General features: G+C 44.7%; 1 protein-coding gene across 5 annotated transcripts in view; it reads left to right on the forward strand.

Annotated features, from left to right (window-relative positions):
- adka (adenosine kinase a) overlaps positions 1–18,469 on the forward strand; it is a 158,074-nt gene that overhangs the window by 124,738 nt on the left and 14,867 nt on the right. For all 5 annotated transcript variants that reach the window (XM_047154099.2, XM_017463734.3, XM_017463735.1 and 2 more), the window contains one exon: positions 13,617–13,652. In XM_047154099.2, the coding sequence (XP_047010055.1) occupies positions 13,617–13,652 (36 nt within the window). The remainder of the gene's footprint in view (positions 1–13,616; positions 13,653–18,469) is intronic.

Genomic DNA, 18,469 nt, shown 5'->3' on the forward strand with positions numbered 1-18,469 from the left:
CAGAAAATTTGCTCTTTGTTGTGGCCAAAACATGAGGGCGATACAGATTGAGTGCAGGATAACGTGTGACTTAAGTGTGTCTAATCAGTCCTTTAATCTGATCTACTGTTAAAACGCTTAACGTATTGATTGCAGGCATGTAACGGCGTTAAACAGTAAAGAGGAATATGCGTGAAATCATGCCTTTTAGTAAGTGTACACTGATTAGAAGGGGAGTTTGTGTATACAGTTTAGCTTAGCCTGTGATTTTCTGTCTTTGTCACATAATCCCTATGAAGGTGCCATCAGGGGGCTAGAGATTCCACAATCCCCTTCAATTACTCTCGTATTTCACGATCGGTGAGTGCCTTTGTCTTCTGGGAGTCATCACGGTTCCATAGCCGCAAGTGTGTGTTGTAGCACACTGTGACAGACAGGCAGTGTGGTAAATTGTGCTTGTGTGTGTAAGACTGCTGTGCGTCAGTCCTGACAGGCTGAAACACTGCGGCTCGCTCTGGATCTCCTCTCAGCAGCACCACAGTTCTTCCCTCCCTCATCTGACACGCTAACGGCTGATTAGATATTAAACACCAGTAGTCCTCCCAATCACCCAGCTCCCACTCGGGCTTCTCATGGCAGGAACAGCTGTGGTAATCCATTTAAAACCAACATGGCGGCCGCCTCCCTTTTAGCTAAACTAATGAGATAATTAAGCCGCTACACGTACACATCCACGTAGCCCGTTAGAGCCTTTTTGCTTTCCGCGGTATTACCGCATTACTCTTGCGGAAGGTTTTGGCAGCTGGATCTTGTCCGTGTGCGAGAGACGGGCCTTTATCTGCACTCGCAGTGCGGGCGCACCGAGCTCCTCACCTCCTTAACTGGCACGCATGAAGTGTGTAATGTCCAGGGAGCAGCACTGGTCTAATTGAGTCCTTCCCCGCTTCACGACATAAACCAGAGAAAGTGAAACGTTTCAGGAAATGTAATGGCCTCCAGTTAGGTTAATTAAGCGAGCACGCAGAGCAGTCCGAGCCAAAACCAGATGGCGCTCACAAATAACGCCATGCACATGCTTACCATAGCACGCACGCTCTCCGACACACACACACACACACACACACACACATCGCATAATCACAAACAATTTGCCCTCTATTTGCCAGCACACATGATAAAATTCAACAATATGAATTGTCATTAAGGATGAATTTGTGCAGTAGAGCGCTCAGACAATGTAGAAAAATGTCATGATTAATTGGAACAGAATGAATAACCCTGACTGATGTAGTGTAAAGCAGTGATTAACTCCAGCGCAGAGCTCAGATTGTTTTAAATAACAGGGGAGTTAAAGCTGTGATTGCTGGGAGGTTGCGAAATGATTGAAATTGCTCCATTGCTGCTTATGAGACAGCGTGAGAGATAGAGACAGCAAGACGAGGGCCGAGGGAGAGCCGGAGAGAGCTGGCTCATTGTGCAGATCTGCCCGAAGGCCTTTTCCCAAAGACCTCCGCCGCCCCGTCCAGCTCTGACATGAATAATATTATTGAGCTCCCCACTGGTCCGGACCAAAGGGGAAATTGGAGGGTTGCTTTTTGACATTTGCCAGGACAAAAGCAGAGGGATGTACAGATAAACTGGGACTTTGTTACACAATCTCTCTCTCTGTGTGTGTGTGTGTGTGTGTGTTTTTCTTTGTATGTCTATGTATGTATGTGTTTTTTATATTAGTCACAACCGAGTTACTGATTGCCGACTCAATCCTGTGCTTTCATCATGTGTGCGTGAGTATTTGTGTGTGTGCGCATGCATGTGGTTGAAGCGGCGATGTAGCTCTCATGCTTTGGTGTGTGACTGTGTCTTCCCTTCCTGTTTGCATCTGCGTGATAGGCAGGTCGTGAAAGAAGCCTGAGGCAGCGAGAGATTCGCATGACACTAGGCCTGCATCCCACAACTGATTTAGCCCCAGCCACACACACACACACACACACACACACACACACACACACACTTGAAAACAGATGTCAAGTGCCACAGAGCTCACTGACATTCAAACAGGTTCTAAAGCTTTGAGCCTCCACAAGCCTCTTTTTTTGGCCCAGTGCAGCCACAAGACTCTCCTGCAAACTTTTAAAGCATTTCCTTCTATTTTGCAAGAGAGGTGAACATTGTGGACTGCTGAGACAGACAGACACAGAGAGAGAGAGAGAGAGAGAAAGAGAAAGAGGGAGGGAGTGAGAGAGGGAAGGAAGTGGAGAGAGGCGGAGGTTGAGGTAATTAAAAAAAAACGCATAAGAGAAGATGCTGTCAAGGGAACTTGAGTGCAGGCTGTACACTGAAGTAGTCTCCCATGGCATCACCCACAGCACTCAATTAAAGCCTGACTATCTGCATACGCCTCCTGTGGAACGGCCGCCAAGGCGACACTGTGAGAGACACAATTAGACTTGTTAGAGAGAGGGATTTACTTTCCTGAATGCATGCACTAGTTGTCAGTGCGGTTCCTGATTTGGGCTCATTCGCAAAAACAAGCACAGGTTTGTTTGTTAGCGTAGCAGTTTAGTGAGTTCGACTGAAGGCTCGGCTACACTGTGTGGAATACGAGATCCCTGCGAGTGATGTAATAACACATGGTGTTTCTGCACAAATTGAATGTTTTTGACCTGCATCGTGTATACGTACAGGTTGCCCTGCCCTGATGATCATTCGGGAGTCGCCTACACCACTACCACGTGCTAGAGTCGGTTATATAAGGGTGATGATTCAGCAGGATTTTTTTCCTCGTTATTGGAAAAAATTTTAATCTAGCTTGAAAGCGTTTGATGGAGGTGAGTGTAGTGAAGTGAGCAAATGCTAATATTATAATTTGTTACCTCTCAATAGTTTGGCAACAATATTCTCAAAAATATCATATGCTAGGCATGCACCGATCAGATACCGAGTATTCCTATAAGGGGTCGGACAAGCCGGGATTCAATTCAGTTCAATTTTATTTGTATAAAATTGTCTCAAAGCAGCTTTACAGAAACATATAAACACAGGATACAGATTTTAAATGTGTGAATTTATCCCTCTTGAGCAAGCCGGTGGCGACAGTGGCAAGGGAAAACCTTGAGAGGAACCAGACTCGGAAGGGAACCCGTCCTCATCTGGGTAACACCGGATAGTTGTTAGTTGAGATGCCATGAGCACGTGTGGTTTTTGCGTGCATGTAAACACAGGACCTGTTTTAAAGTGTGCCATCATGATGCGTGTGATGTTTCAGGATAAAATAATGTTCAGATTTTAGTTTTCAGAGCGCAAGCCTGGTTACTGTACGAACATCAGTTTTGGATAAATATCAGCTTAGCTGCTGATAATCGGCGGATATTAAGAGATCAGATCTTGGAACGATCAGCATGTCCATAGCAAATGCATGTAAAAGGATTTTAATGGGCTGCTAGCACTTATTTAAACGTCATAGCTGAAAAAATATTTTTCAAAATATTCACATTATCCAGTGTCAGCCAGAAGGTTCCCTACTGAGGCTGGATCCTCGCAAGGTTCCTTCCTCGTGTAGTCTCGGGAAGTTTTTCCTTGCCACAGTCGCCGCTGGTTTGCTCTACTTTGTGATGAAATCTGTTATTAAAAGCACTATACAATTAAATAAAATAAAAATTTAAAAAACATTATAAAATGGGAGATGATTCCAGTGTAATGCTGGACGTGGAGCTCTGACTATCCAACCATTTTCCATACCGCTGATCCTACACACGGTCACGGGGAGCCTGGAACCTATCCCAGGGGACTTGGGGCACGAAGGGGGAAAATCTTGAACCGGGGTCCAAACCCACACACTCGCAGACCAAAAACACACACTACAGACAATTTAGAAATGCATGTCTTTGGACTGGGGGAGGAAACCGGAGTACCGGAAGGAAACCCCTTGAAGCACAGGGAGAAGATGCGCACGCAGGGCAGACGGGGGGAATCAAACCCCCAACCCAGGAGGTGTGAGGCAAACCACTAAACCACCATTCCCCTGGACCTCTGACTAGCAAAATTCAACTAAAAAGCTCACTCAACTCTGAATTCCTACTAGGACGGTTTACTCGACCCCAGGTTCAGCATATGACGTCACAACATCATGACTGCTCACACTATTAACAGTAACTGAAAGATCACTTCTCTACTTTAAATGAGTTCTGAGTAGTTTTGACATCAATCCCCATAGACACGTTAGCGGGTTAAATCTAGAACACTGACTGTACTGTTAACTGTTTTGGGAAAGTAAACGTTCGCTCTAGATTGTTGCAAGCAAAACGCACACTTTCTTTGAGACGTCTAGTCCCCCGCGCCCCCCCCCCCCCCCCCCCCCCCCCACACACACACACTTCATAGCTCAAAAAGGACTCAATTCCACTTGTAAGTTAAGTCGATTGCAGATTAATATAGAGCCTGTAAATGATTTCAAAGTGACCTGAGAGAGCTATGTCTATAATTGAAGGGAAAGAATCTGTAGAATGATCAAATCTTGTAGCAAATGAAAATGATTAAATAATATTAGCTACGAGTTTGTACTTTTTTTAATAATTTTTTTTTTTTATTTACATTGTTCCTGAAAGATATGAAATGCTAAACAATACAGCGCCATAATAATAAAGCAGCCGTTGATGTCTGGCACAATGGTATTTGTGTTATTCGATAAAGAACTGTGATAATATATATTGCACTGCATAAAATAACAAGCGTAGACAAACCGATGGTAATGTCAAGGCCACACGTCTAGATTGTCCTCTAGATTTCCATTTCAGACAGCACTCGCTAGATTTGTGCTTTGTTGGAACGCAGTTTTCATACCTCAGAGGGATAGTCGATGGTTTGCGTGTTGCTGTGGGATTCCAGTAGGGTTTGCGCTGGGAAAGTTCACCTAACAACTATAATCTGAGAGCTCAGGGGGTTTTGCCCAGAATATCCCTCAGCACGAGCCACAGAAGCCATTTTCCACTAAGGGAGGTGGACAGGGAGGTCTGGGCACTGACACACACACACACACACACACACACACACACACTGCGTTCAGCCTGTGTGTCCAGTAGCACAGTAATGATGGATGGAAGAGAAGACACGGCACTGAGGGCAGATCAATAGCTGCCACCACGGCCGGTGTATTTCTTTCACAGCATCTGAGTGCAGGATGTCAGCTTGTTGTTGCCAGTATGATTTGGAGACGTTTAACAGCAACATGCTCTGCTGCACTATATATCAGCCAGCTTGACTTTTGGCAGCTCTCGTGGGGGACTGTACACTTGGAGTCCGTCCCATCGGATTCGCGGAGTCGTGGAATGGTGGTTTATTGAGATTATTGCTGTTTTCGATTTCCAGTTCAGTCTAGGAGCCCTAATATGTTAACATTTTCTTTCTGTTAACTTCCGGGGCTTCAAACCTGCGTTCAGTGCATGTCGTAATTAGGAGATTCCGACTTGTAAAAAAGCGTCCACGTGCTCGTAGGACTCGTAAGTGCAGACTCGTACACCAGGAATTTTCTGAGAGCTCCGACTTGTACCGCCTGAGCGCTGCAAGAAAGCAAGAATAATCATACAATATCAAGAATAAAACGTACAATATACAACGGCAGTTCCAAAAAAGTCGGGACGCTGTGTTAAATGTAAGTGAAAACAGAATGCAATGATTTGCAGATCTCATAAACCCATATTTTATTCACAATAGAACATAGAAAACATATCAAATGTTTCAACTGAGCAAATGTACCATTTGAAGGAAGTTTTAATTTAATGGCCGCAACACATCTCAAAAAAGTTGGGACGGGGCAACAAAAGGCTGGAAAAGTAAGTAAAGTTTCTTACTCAAAAGAAACAGCTGGAGGAACATTTTTACAACTAATTAGGTTAATTAAAACTTCTGAAAAACACTAAGATTCTCTTTTTATACCCAATAACATTACTGACCTGTTGCCAATTAACCTCCAGATATTTCTTTTTAGAGAAACACATAAAACACATTTCACTGTGCTGTAATGCATATGCCACAAATATAGACTACTTCTTCTTCCTTCCTTCTTTTTTATTTAGTGTTTTCATGGTTACTGTAATTATCAGCCATATTCCTGGGATGTACATTAGTATACTTACACACACACACACACACACACACACACACACACAGTCATGCACATTTGAACAAACACAGTCACATGTCCATGCTGTCACCCGTATCTCGTGTCATGGAACAACTGGAGGACTGATGCGTCTCCAGGGAAGTACCTGTCATTTCTCTAATGAGATCATCATTCCCAATGCCCGTCTGGCTCTGCTGCTGCACTCACCTGTCATACATGACCAGAGAATTAACAAAATCCAAGCAGCTAAAGGCCCTTTTTTTTTTTTTTTTTTTTAAACACCCATGAGTTACTTGTAGGCAACGTAACAGAAAAGAAACTACCTGAAGCTGTGTGTGTGCTTAGAAATATCTGTCGAATCCAAAAAGCTGTCAGAACAAACAAAAGATGGCGTTACAGAGAGAACAGGAAATTTGAATTGTTGGTTTTTATTCTTCCCCCTAGTTAAAATTATTACATGAACATTTTTTTTATTTCCTCCATATTTGGAAGGCTTTGTTTGTAGGGATGTCAAACACTCTTAGGGGGGGAAAAAAAAGTTCAGTCTAAAATCCCTTAAGGCTTCTTCATTTATAGTACTGTACTAATGTATCAGTGAGAGTTTCCAAGTAGAAGCACTCTGAAAGCTTCTAATCCTTAACTGTAGAAAGGACAGAAGAGAGTATGGTTAAAATAATGAGCAGAAATGAATTATATTTTGCGGTTATTCATGATGAATGATGTTTTATTCTCGAATTTGACCTCTAATTTGCGTCTTGCTCGTGTCTGAGAGTGGACAGTGGAGATCGTATGGGAAAAGGACCAGCAGCTGCAGTCATGTACTTTAGACTTAAGGCCTCAGTATACTTCTTCATACGGAGATGATTTTTCTCCGTATGCGTTCTTACGCGATCTCGCGTCCTTGTGAAACTCGTTCTACGTCATCATCCACCGCCGGAGTTCAATTCCGATACTCAAGAACGCAAGTACCAGGGACGCTTGAAATTACCCGGATGTGTTGTTGATATCGAGGAAGCCTAACCCATACCTGCAGTTTTAACATGTTTTAAACGACAATAACCTAATTCAATCAAAAAATGTATCTAAAAAGAGCCATTTTGATATACGATTTAGATTGAGATATACAATTCAAAAAAAAAAGTTGGGACAATATGGAAAATGCTAATAAAACCAAAAGAGGAGTGATTTGTAAATGTACTTTGACTTGTATTTAAACAAAAAATGTACAAAAACAAGGTATTTGATGTTTTACGTAATCAACCGCATAGTTTTTTTTATCTAAATGTTTATTTTGAAATCGGTGCATGCAGCACGTTCCAAAAAAGTTGAGACTGGGGCAATTTAGGACTAATAGTGATGTGACAAGTTGAAATAAGAAGTTGATGTGATGGCAATCGCCTAATCATAGTATATAAGGAGCCTCCAAAAAAGCCCAGTCCTTCAAGAGCAAGGATGGGTCTAGGCTCACCAATCTGCCAACAGATGCATCAGCGAATAATCCAACACTTTGAGAACAACATTCCCCAAAGACAAATCAGTAGGATTTCTGGCATTTCACCTTCCACAGTGCACAATGTAATTAAACAATTCAAGGAATCCGGTGAAATCTCTGTGCGTAAAGGGCAAGGCTGAAAAACACTTCTGAATGCGCGTGATCTCCGATCCCTCAGACGTCACCGTCTTAAAAACCGTCATGAGTCTGTAATGGATATCCTGACATGGGCTCGGGAATACTTTCGTAAACCTTTGTCAGTCAACACCATTCGCCGCTGCATCCACAGATGCAATTTAAGGCTTTACTATGCAAAGCAGAAGCCATACATCAACACTGTCCAGAAGCGCCGCCAACTTCTCTGGGCTCGTTCTCATCTGAGATGGACAGTAGCACAGTGGAATTGTGTTTTGTGGTCCGACGAGACAACATGTCAAATAGTTTTTGGACAAAACAGACGTCATGTTCTCCGGGCCAAAGAGGAAAAGGACCATCCAAGCTGTTATCAGCATCAGGTCCAAAAGCCAGTGTCTGTCATGGTAAGGGGGTGTGGCATGGGTTACTTGCACATCTGTGAGGGCAACATTAATGCATAAACATATGTACACATCTTGGAGCAACATCTGCTGCCATCCAGAGCAGGACAACGCCGAACCACATTCTGCCCGGATTACAAGCGCATGGTTGTGTAAGCAGAAAGTTCGGGTGCTAGCATGGCCTGCCTGCAGTCCTGACCTGTCTCCGATTGAGAATGTGTGGCGCATTATGAAGCGCAAAACAAGGCAACGAAGGGAGAAAATGGGAGAAAATTCCGCTTGCTAAACTTAACCAACTGGTGTATTCATTCCCAAACACTTAAGTGTTATTAAAAGAAAAGATGGTGTTGCACAGTGGTACACAGTCAACTGTCCTGACTTTTTTGGAGTGTGTTGTAGTCATCAGATTTGAAATGAGTGTATATTTTCAAGAATAAATTAAATTCACAAGGTGAACCATCAAATCGTGTTAATGTGTTTTCAATATAGTACAGGGTGAATTGAATTTTCAAATGACAGTGTTTTTTTGTTTTTTTTGCGTTTTCCATACTATCCCAACTTTTTCAGCATTGGGGTTGTACATGAGGTTGTTAAAGTCAAATTTATCCCTAAACTTGTTAGCTTAGTTTTTAGTAAACGTGAGGTCTTACTACATTAAAACATGCGCCATTAACTTTTGGTTAATCAGCCAGTTTACAGTGAATCTATTAACCAGCTGAAACAGATTACTTAGTGAGCACTGAGGAGATGAGGACCCTGTCCCACTACTTGAAATGTACTGGGACGGTCCATTGCGCAACAGGAAGCTCGCAGCACAACTCGGTTCTCGCAAAGATGCGTTCTATGTCCGCTCGTCTTTCCGCCTGGCTTCCATGAACAATAGTGGGGGAGAAAATGGACGTTCTGTGGAGGCTTCGCGCGCTGTGTCTTGCACGTGACAGCCGGGCGAACTCTGCAGACGAACACACCATGCAACCAAGCCTCTGAATGATCGTTCCAAAAAAAAGTGTACGTATCGTATATGTTTCTCTAGCACGCGAAATAAGTCGTTCTCCTTATTCCTTTTGTTCTAACATTTGGTTATGTACGTCCAACAACTTCACCGACATAGTTCTTCCATCTTCTTCCATAGTTCTTCTGCCGCCATCTTCCTCTAGTTAAGGAACTTGTCATGATTTTATTATTTTATCAGCGCCACCTGCAGTACTGGAGAACTCGTATGCATGCGACGACCAATCATTATGCCGAGAGCTTTAACTTTTTTTTTTTTTTTTTTTTTTTTTTTTAAATAAGTGTTCCTCTGCTTTCCTTCATCCATTAACTGTCCGACAGTCCCTTTAGCATAGTGTTTCTGTGAGCATGTTAAAGTGAGAGTCTTCCCTTTTTATCAATATAATGCTCTGTAACCCCGAGGTAAATGGTCCCTTGTATACTTCCAGTAGCTTCCCTTGAAAAGAGAGATCCTAGCTTTCACCGTTATCATGTCATCATGGCAAGTTGCTGTGTTCTAGTTCAACCATTCCGACTATGAAAATGTTTTAAAAATTGTCTTGCTAGCCCTACAGTTTCTGAGATCTCACACGCGAAAGTGTTAAGTTTAACTGCAGTGCACAATGTGTTGCATCTTGCCTAGCTATGTGTGCGTTTGACTGGAATGCAGCTCGGCACACTTGCTCGTGAATATGTGCATTTAAGCCCCACTATATTTACACACAGCCATTAGCCGGTTTATTTATCACGCCAGAGCCGCAGCTGGAGTCTGGAGCCCGCAAACTTGTTTACATGCAAACGTACATTTCCGTGATGGGCTCAGAGACAATGGCAGGCTTTGAAAGTGATCAGAACATACTCCGGTGCAGTAATAAGGCTGTCATTGAGAGCGATGTCACATGTGCTGAAGTGGAAATGTTTTCCCTCACACTCTCATCTCCTCTCCAGCATACAGGACAGGAGAGACAGCAGTCAGCGGCCGTGATTCTGGTAATGATATCATTACGCCGAGCAATTGCTTCTCATGCATTGTTTAACAAAGGCGCGTTTGAAGTGCTCCGCTCAATCCCCAGACTGAGCTTTCACATGCTGCCAGTACACTGCAAGTGGAACCAAAATGAGGGGAAGGAGATCAAGGGGAAACACCTTTTTTTTTCATGAGCCCTCCAGTCTTTTTATCCTTAAAACACAGAAAGTAGAATTAACATCTCAAAATGACCGCTAGGTAAAAGGCCAACGGTGTTTTTCTTCTTTTTTTTTTTGTGTTGTTATTGTTTTGTTTGTTGTTGTTGTTGTTGTTTTTTGAAGTGGACACTCCCCACTTCACATGCATTTCATGCAGCCAGGATGTTTTGATGACCTCATTATTGCGGCTGCCTCGCCAGCACCGAGCGTTTCCTTTAAGAGCTTGCCCTGTGGATATTTCCTTTCTCTTCGAACTGTGTCACACGCTAGCTGTGCACACGGCGGAGGGAGTGGAACGGAGCGGTTCGACCACGGAGGACCATAACGAAAATCGAGCGCCGCTCCTCTCTGCAGCTTACAGTCTGACTGGCTACCTGCCATTTTATAACCACATCAAAAACACAACATCCGTCAGGAGCCGATCCCAAATGAGCGTTAACAAACACTCAAGCACCTTCAGGGGTTGTACAGTACGATACATTAAGCGCCTCTAATGAAAGAGGCCGGTGTGTGGAAATGAGACCGAATGCACCGTTAGTGGTTTCGGGTTGTCACGGAGGGTTGTGTTCATTTGATTAGCCATTGATCTGGTCCCATTTAACGCTTTGTTAGTGGCCGTGTTCTTGTTTTACGTCGTGATTTACATAAGGCATGGACGACAGGGTCCACTAGCGAGCTAGTCTTAAGTGGTAATTGCAGGAGGCAGTGGTAAATAAAGGATTAGAGGGTTTAAATAAATTTCTCCTGAAAAGCTCTTTGCAGCAAACATCTTTCTCTCTCTCTCTCTCTCTCGCTCTCTTTCGCTCGCTGTTGTTTGTCGCCCGTCACGCTCCACTTGGCCTGCTGCATTCTCAGGGGAGTACCTTAACACCTCAGCAGTGCTCGCTTTCTTCCCCTAATCTTTCTTTTCCCCTGCCCAGATTACTTTATTGATATCCATCTGCCGGCCTCCTCTAAAGGCCCGTGGCCCTTCACTGACTCGAATCGTTCTGTGTGCGACTCGCAGGCTGCGATTATGAAATTACACCTCAATCGCCCTCATCTGTATCCCACAATGCCACCATTGTTTGGCTGCTGCATCAGTGTTTGCCGTATCCCAGCAGTCCTAATCCAGCCCATAACAAAGTGCGAAATAACATCTCATGAGCGCGTTTGTCAGACCGTGCCCCTCTCGGCTAGCTTGTTTCGCAGCTAGCTGATGATTTGAGAGACGAGTCCTCTCCCTTTGGCTTTGAAAATCCTGGGTTTGGTTGAGCTCAGCTGGCTTGCACTTGAGCTCAGATCTTGCCAAGCATAAGTGCTCTAGCTAACCCTGAACCCACAAACCTGCCTGGCCAAAAACCTCTCCGTCTTCTGTGTAAACCTTTCAGCCATTTCGTTTTTTCCTTTGTTTTTGTTTGTTTGTTTTATGCGAAGCACCTGATGGAGTGAACGCGATGGGTATCTGGGTGTCTTCAGCCTTCTGGCACTTTCAGAGCCCCATGTCAGGCCTGGCCGGTTGTCAAAGTGGCCTAACCCTGTCCGCTTAATGCTAGTTTATCCTGTTCAGTGGCTACAGACGCACTCCCTTAGCTATCATTCCTCATTAAATCACTCTGTCTCTCTCTGGCTCCGGCTCTGCACGTCTTTGTTCTTTGCCTTCTCTCCAGACCTTTCCCATGAGCCATAAATTACAGAGGGTGGAGAAGGTCTCGTAAGCGTTTTTTTTTTCCCCTTTCCCTTTCACCGCTGCGTGCAACTTGTGCGACTCGTTTAAAAGAAAAGAAGTAAAACTTCAAGAAGCCGTGATGAACGTGCGGTGTTTTCGTGCTCCAACTCCGAGTCATTGTGGATGCAAATAATCGGCACGGCTTTCCGAACAGGGGAAAGCAGCATTGTTTTATTTCCGCTTATGACCCTCTCAGTGAAACTGTGCATGAAGAATGTTCTCACGGTTTCATCACCTATTTGTCCTTTTTGTCCTTGTAGTTAAATAATGATGGGCCTCGTAACGCTTAAGGCACATGTAGCGTGGCACGGGCGTCTCGACCGGTGAAGAGTGTCCGTTTCGATTTTGCGAATGTGCCTGAATTGCTGCTTAATTCCCGGAGCGAATCTTGAAATAATACTGTTGAATCACTCTCCATAAAAGTGTAGTTCACCTTGGCCGCCTGTTGGCCGCTGTATCAGATTGTTGAGCTGTAATTGGTGCCATGAAACCTGGACGCTTTTCCGCAGGGATTTAGGATTTTCTCATTTTTAGGATTGGTGCAAATTGTAGCCCTAACCTTGATGCGTTTAACCTCTGAGCCACACACATGTTCAGTGTACACGTAAATAGGAACACACGTGCAGCTTCGGAAACCTGAAAAGACTGTTGAAGCCTGGGACTGGAACCAAACACAAACAACTAAATGTCACACAAGGATATTGTTTACGTAGCGCTTGGAGGATTTTGTTCTTGTCTTAGATGGAGCCGTGTAGCCTTTCCTTATTCTCTATACATGTGTCAGATGTGTGTGTGTGTAGGGGGGGACTAGATTAATGGACCCGTCTTGTGTTTATTATCCAGCGTTGGTGACAGACAGACTGTGTGTAGCCCTGCTGGGACCCTCAGCCCTCCCAGCCATGTAGCTGGATGCCCCTCCTCTCCATCCTTTAAAGAGCCACGATGTTCCAACTGCTCCCTGGGGTCATGCTGCCAAGCAAAGGGCATGACCTAGCACACACGTAATTGGCTTTATTTCTCCATCACATCACGGCGCTGCTTTAATGCTTTTATTGTTCGGGATCAAGTGCGAATATCCTTCTTTCAGATGCCACTTGTGATCTCCTGAACGCTTAGTTACATTTTCATTTATTCATCCGGTAGATGCTTTAATCCAAGTTCTGCATCTAGCAGTGTTGGTTGCAGAATTTTATTTATTTATTTATTTATTTATTTATTTATTTATTTATTTATTTATTTATTTGTGGTTGTGTGTGTCTGTGTGTGTGTGTGTGTGTGTGTGTGTGTGTCCACTGTGCTGCTTTTTTTTTTTTTTCTTCTTCTTCTTTTTAACGTAGTGGTATTGCTGCTTATGTAAAGATAGCAGAGCATTTTGAAATTGGATCTTCATTCGACATGTCTTTCTTTTCTTATGAGGGTGGAAAATTTGAACAGCGTACCGAGGCAATATGACGAGGGAAGCGGGCTTTGGAGACGGGAGTGTGTGGGCTAAGTGAAATGCTATCACTGCGGCGGTGTGTAATTAAGCGTGTGTGTTTTTGTGTTGGTGTGTGTGTGTGTGTGTGTGTGTGTGTGTGTGTGTGTGTGTGTGTGTGTGTTGTTTTGCAGGAGGCTGTCACGTTCGCGCGCGAGCAGGGCTTCGAGGTGAGTGGACATCAGCTCGCACGCACTAAACACATCCTAAAGGATTATTTTTCAGCTGATAATGAAGTTCTTTTTCGGACAGTGATTGATGCGCTATTATACTCCCTTGGCCCCCTCACAGCAGTCGCCATAGCAACCTGGCAGTCGTCATGGTTTCTTTGTTCAGCCAGCGCTGCCGCTCGCTTTCTCTCTCTCTCTCTCTCTCTCTCTCTCTCTCTCTCTCTCTCTCTTTCTCTCTCACACACACACATATGCACACATATCCACACACATTCTCTCCTCTATTCCCTCACACTCGCACACATTCTCTCCTCTGCTCCCTCTCTCACAGACACACACATACACATTCTCTCCACCGCTCCCTCATATACACACACACACACCTCTCCCCTCTGTCTCCTTTTCTGTTATGACGCATTCCTCCCAGGCCTGCACCCAACATCGCCTACAGATGTTATTTATTGAATTTTGAGAAGGCTCTTGGGAAGAGAGAGAGAAGTCCTGAGGGGCAGGCTGAGCGCAGGCTGCGATTGGCAGGTGGCTTTGTTAAGGAGCCCACCTTGTTAGCTTCATTAGGCTATAAGGATTCTCTGCTCAGCTGTGGTATTATCCTCAATTATGCAGCGCTGTCATCCCATCATACTACCCCCACCACCACCACCTCCTACTCCCGCTGTTCTCCCCTCCCTCATAAATACTGGATCACTTCTCAGGCAAATATGTAAACAGAGTGATCGTTTGTGTTAATGCATTACATGTCGGAATATTAAGAGTTATGAGAGAGTGAATAGGTGAGAAGATAACATTAATGTCCTACTGGATTCACAAGAGGATGGGACGGGGAAGGCGGTGTCGGCCCTGTCCTGGGCTCGTAAAATGCAAATTCATACGGAAAGTAAATGTGAGTTTAAGAACGATATGCTTAAATAATTGAAGTGGCTTATCTCTTTTTCAAGCGCAGAGCTATCCGCCCGAATGTGTTTCTTCTCGGTATGAATAATTGTCTTCACCAGGATCACTCAAGGTGCGATCGACGTGACTGGAATGCAGAGCAGCAGAGTCAGTTAGAGAGAGAGAGGGAGAGAGAGAGAGAGAGAGGGAGATACAGGGGAAAAAGGCTGAGGGCGGGAGAGATGGGGAGAGAAAGAGGCGAGGAAGGGTTGGTGAGCCAGAGCGAGGGAAGAAGAGAGGGAGGGGAGGGGGGGGGAGCGAGGGCTCGCATTGCACACAGTAAATATATAAATGGCAAGCACTGTCACACACTGTGAGTACCTCTTCACTGATGTCATGCACGTCAATTTGATTTAGGGCTCATGAGAGGGAAAAAAAAACGCCTCACAAGCTACTTTTTTTCTCGCGAACCCACATCAGAAATCGGACAAGGAGAAATACATGCACGTAGAATACATTTCTCTCAACTAGTATCCCCCCCCCCCCCCCCCTTCCAATGAATTTCTGCTCTCTGAGACGTCTCCACACATCAGTTGCTTTTCCACAGCAGCTAGTCAGGCAAATGGCTAAGGAGCGTGCACGCCGACACCACCAGATTGACTCTTTGTGCTTCAGTTCCCAGTGCATTTCCCTTCTTCTCTTAAACCGCGACGCAACGTGCCACCTATAGTCCTTGTAACATCCGCTGCAGTGCTACAGTGCATTTGAAAACACAGCCTCTCCACAGATTCGCATCTGCGAGATCCAACTCTTCCCCCGAGGTGTTTCCAGCATCCTCCGCGGTGGCCAGGTCAATTGTGAGAAATGAGGATGAAATCCCAGAGTCTAAAACAAGTGAAAAGAAAAATTAAACACGCGTGTTCCGCTTCTGTCTAATCCCTGTTGCTCAGAGATGGAGGCTTGGTAATAAATCAATTTACATCTCAAGAAGGTAGATAAGAGCATGTTATGTTTCTCCTGTATTGAACCGTCATTAGACCAGGCGCGCACTGTGATCCGATCCTCATCTGTTGTGCTTAAATAGCATTAGATGTTGAATCCGCCGCAGGCTAATTGAACGTTCTGTTGGATGCTGTTCCTCCGACAGATTACAGCGGAGGAGTCGTTTTTATTAGCTTTAATATGGATACAGAATCAGGCTGGAGATTCCTCGTCCCCCCCACACACACACACGCACACTCACACACACTTTTTCCTAATTTTTATCATCATTCCTTTCATGGTTATTAAATGAGGTGATTATCACTGACCACATCCTTAAGGGTTTTTATTAACTGAGAGAAACCTCTGAATAGTGGGGTATTATGGATATGGATAAGCATAATTAAGTCATGCTGAATGTTTTTGTGGTCGACGTTTTGCCCAGCCACCTCCTTGATTTAATGAATAGAAACCTATTGAGTAGGGGGGCGTAGAAAGCTGAATGGATATGATCATATGTGCGAGACCTTGCCAAGGCTGTGCGGATCGGGAGTGTAGACGGGCTGCTCAAGTCTGGCCATGTGTCGAGGAAATTGTTGCACCGCATCGAAATGTAGAGAAGCACAAAAGCCCCGGCTAATCTCGCCACATCGGAACAATACGGAAACGGAGCGAGCTGATGAGTGCAGTCTTGATCAGTGTGTGGGTTTTTTTTTTTTTTTTACTGCGCTCTTGGGCCTTGGATGTGATACTGGCTAGTTTTAAATTCAGCTTCAGTGACAAATTGGCTTGGCGAAATCCTGCAAGCCATTGCAGTCTTACTCCGCTCCACTTCAAAGCCAACCACCTACTCTTCCTCCACAGGCTCTGGAACCTTAAACCTCTTCGGGGCTGATTATTGCCTGTGTTTGGGGAAATAATTTCTAAACCTCACACCATATTTAATTTGCGAGAGCCTGTATCAGTAGGAAAACAGCAGCACGGAGGGGGGTCCTCTTTCCCCAAGCAGCCAATCCGTACTCCCTTAGCGTATCCACCAGCCACCTGTCTTCGGAGAAAGGTTTGCCTGGGAAGCTCTCCACTCCCGTTTCCTTTTTCTCACGCTGGTCTGGAGGATCCGGTTTGCACTGCGCCTTGATGGGTTAATTATGAGAGGAGCTCCGACAGCTGATATTCAGATCAAAGCGAACAGACGTCGGAGCTTTTCTCAGTCCCTCAGGCGTATGCTGTGCATTCACGCCGGCGCTGTGCAGAGATAAGTGTCTGAAGGCAAGGTGGGAAGGAAAAACGCAAACAGTCATCACCTACAGCATCTCCGCTCCTCCTTCCCATTAAAAAACACCGCGCCGCTCGCTAAATGAATCGAGATCTTTAGACGGGATTGCTCGAGAGCGCGACAGAGATGTTTCGGCTCTGCTAATTAAAGCCTCGCGTTTTTCAATCACACTCGCACGTTCGTCAAGCCGTGTTAAAGACTGGGAGTGGAAGGGGAAAAGAGAAGATATTTGGATGTTGGATGAATGCATATAAAAAGTGGTGGTAGCAGCGAACTCTTAAGGGACGCCTTTATGCAGCTCCGGCTAGCGATTCGTACAAAACATCTGTTTTTCACTGCCTCAGCCTGAATACATATAACAGACTTTTCTGCTTTTACAAGCTCAGTGAGTGGCTCTGCGATCAAATCCCTCGCTCTCTCTCACGCAGACTCCCCTGTGTGTGTAATGAAACACCCCTGGTCTTTTCTCTCTCTTCAGGAAAGAGCTGTTGGACATCGAGTTGCATTTCTGATTTGCATTGTATTGGAGGGGCCAAGAAAAGGGAGTGAAAAATGAATGAGTAATCTTATCCAGGCCTGCCGGACATTTAATCTGCGCTTGCCAACCCTGCGCAGCCGGCGAAGTTCGAAGCTTGTGTCGAATAGTAGCAGTTTCGAGTCTCCACCTGAATAAGTCGCCATCATTTACCACTCTACTGGGGGGGGGTGTGTGTGTGTTTGTGCCTTTAGATTCCACCTGATATCACATTTTGATGGAGGTATTATTTCCAAGTGTGAGATTGTACCAGTCAGCAGAATCCTGTAGACCTACAGCTAGTGACACATTTATTGTGTAAAGTCAGCTGATGCTTTAAAACTCGAACTTTTTTTTCTATTGAGCCTGTGGAACTGGTAAAAAAAAAAAAAAAATGATAAAAATATTTTTATAAATTCCTACCAAATGAAACCTCGCAGCACGGCTCCTGCCTTTGGTTTGTTCTGTCTAGTGTGAACGTCTCTACAGCAGTTCTAATCATCTACTCGGTTTCAGATTCTCTATACAGTCCTAATCGGAGCACCGTGTTAACCTTCCCCAAAGCAGCCTCTGTTAATGATTCCATCCATATTTATGAAGGCACTTTACACCCAGGAAAATCTTTCAATTCATGCGGTTTGTCACTTACGCAGAGGCCCGTGTTTGACAGTTCATTAAATCATTTCTGTTGGATTAGTTGCCATTAAAACCACTTTACCTTTAGTTGCTTACCTCGGCTGGCAAGATCAAAGAGTGCAATAACGTTAATTATCCAGGCGGACCTCATAAGCGTAATTGTCTCCGGGCGACAGGAGGGACATGTCCTTCCCACTTTTCAAGATCCAAGGTTTGCCCCATTTTCCCACTTCGTATTATCCCCCCCACCACTTCTGAAACAAAAAACTACCCCCTTGGTGAACCCATAGTGAATTCAATAACTGTTATTTATTTGTGTAGTGGCAATATCCAGCGTGAGCGTCGATGGGTTCGGCAGCACTGCAGTAGGTTGATTGAGTCTGGTCTTTAGCATGCTAATTAAGGTTGGCCAGGCTTTGGAGAAAGCTGAGTGTTTTTCCGTAGGTGCAAGAGAGGGTTGTAGAGGTGTGGAAGCAGCTGGTTCTGCCTGGGAAACCGCACACACTCCTCCATTTAACA

This window comes from Ictalurus punctatus, chromosome 3 (genome assembly GCF_001660625.3).
Source record: "Ictalurus punctatus breed USDA103 chromosome 3, Coco_2.0, whole genome shotgun sequence".
Classification (NCBI taxonomy): Eukaryota; Metazoa; Chordata; class Actinopteri; order Siluriformes; family Ictaluridae; genus Ictalurus; species Ictalurus punctatus.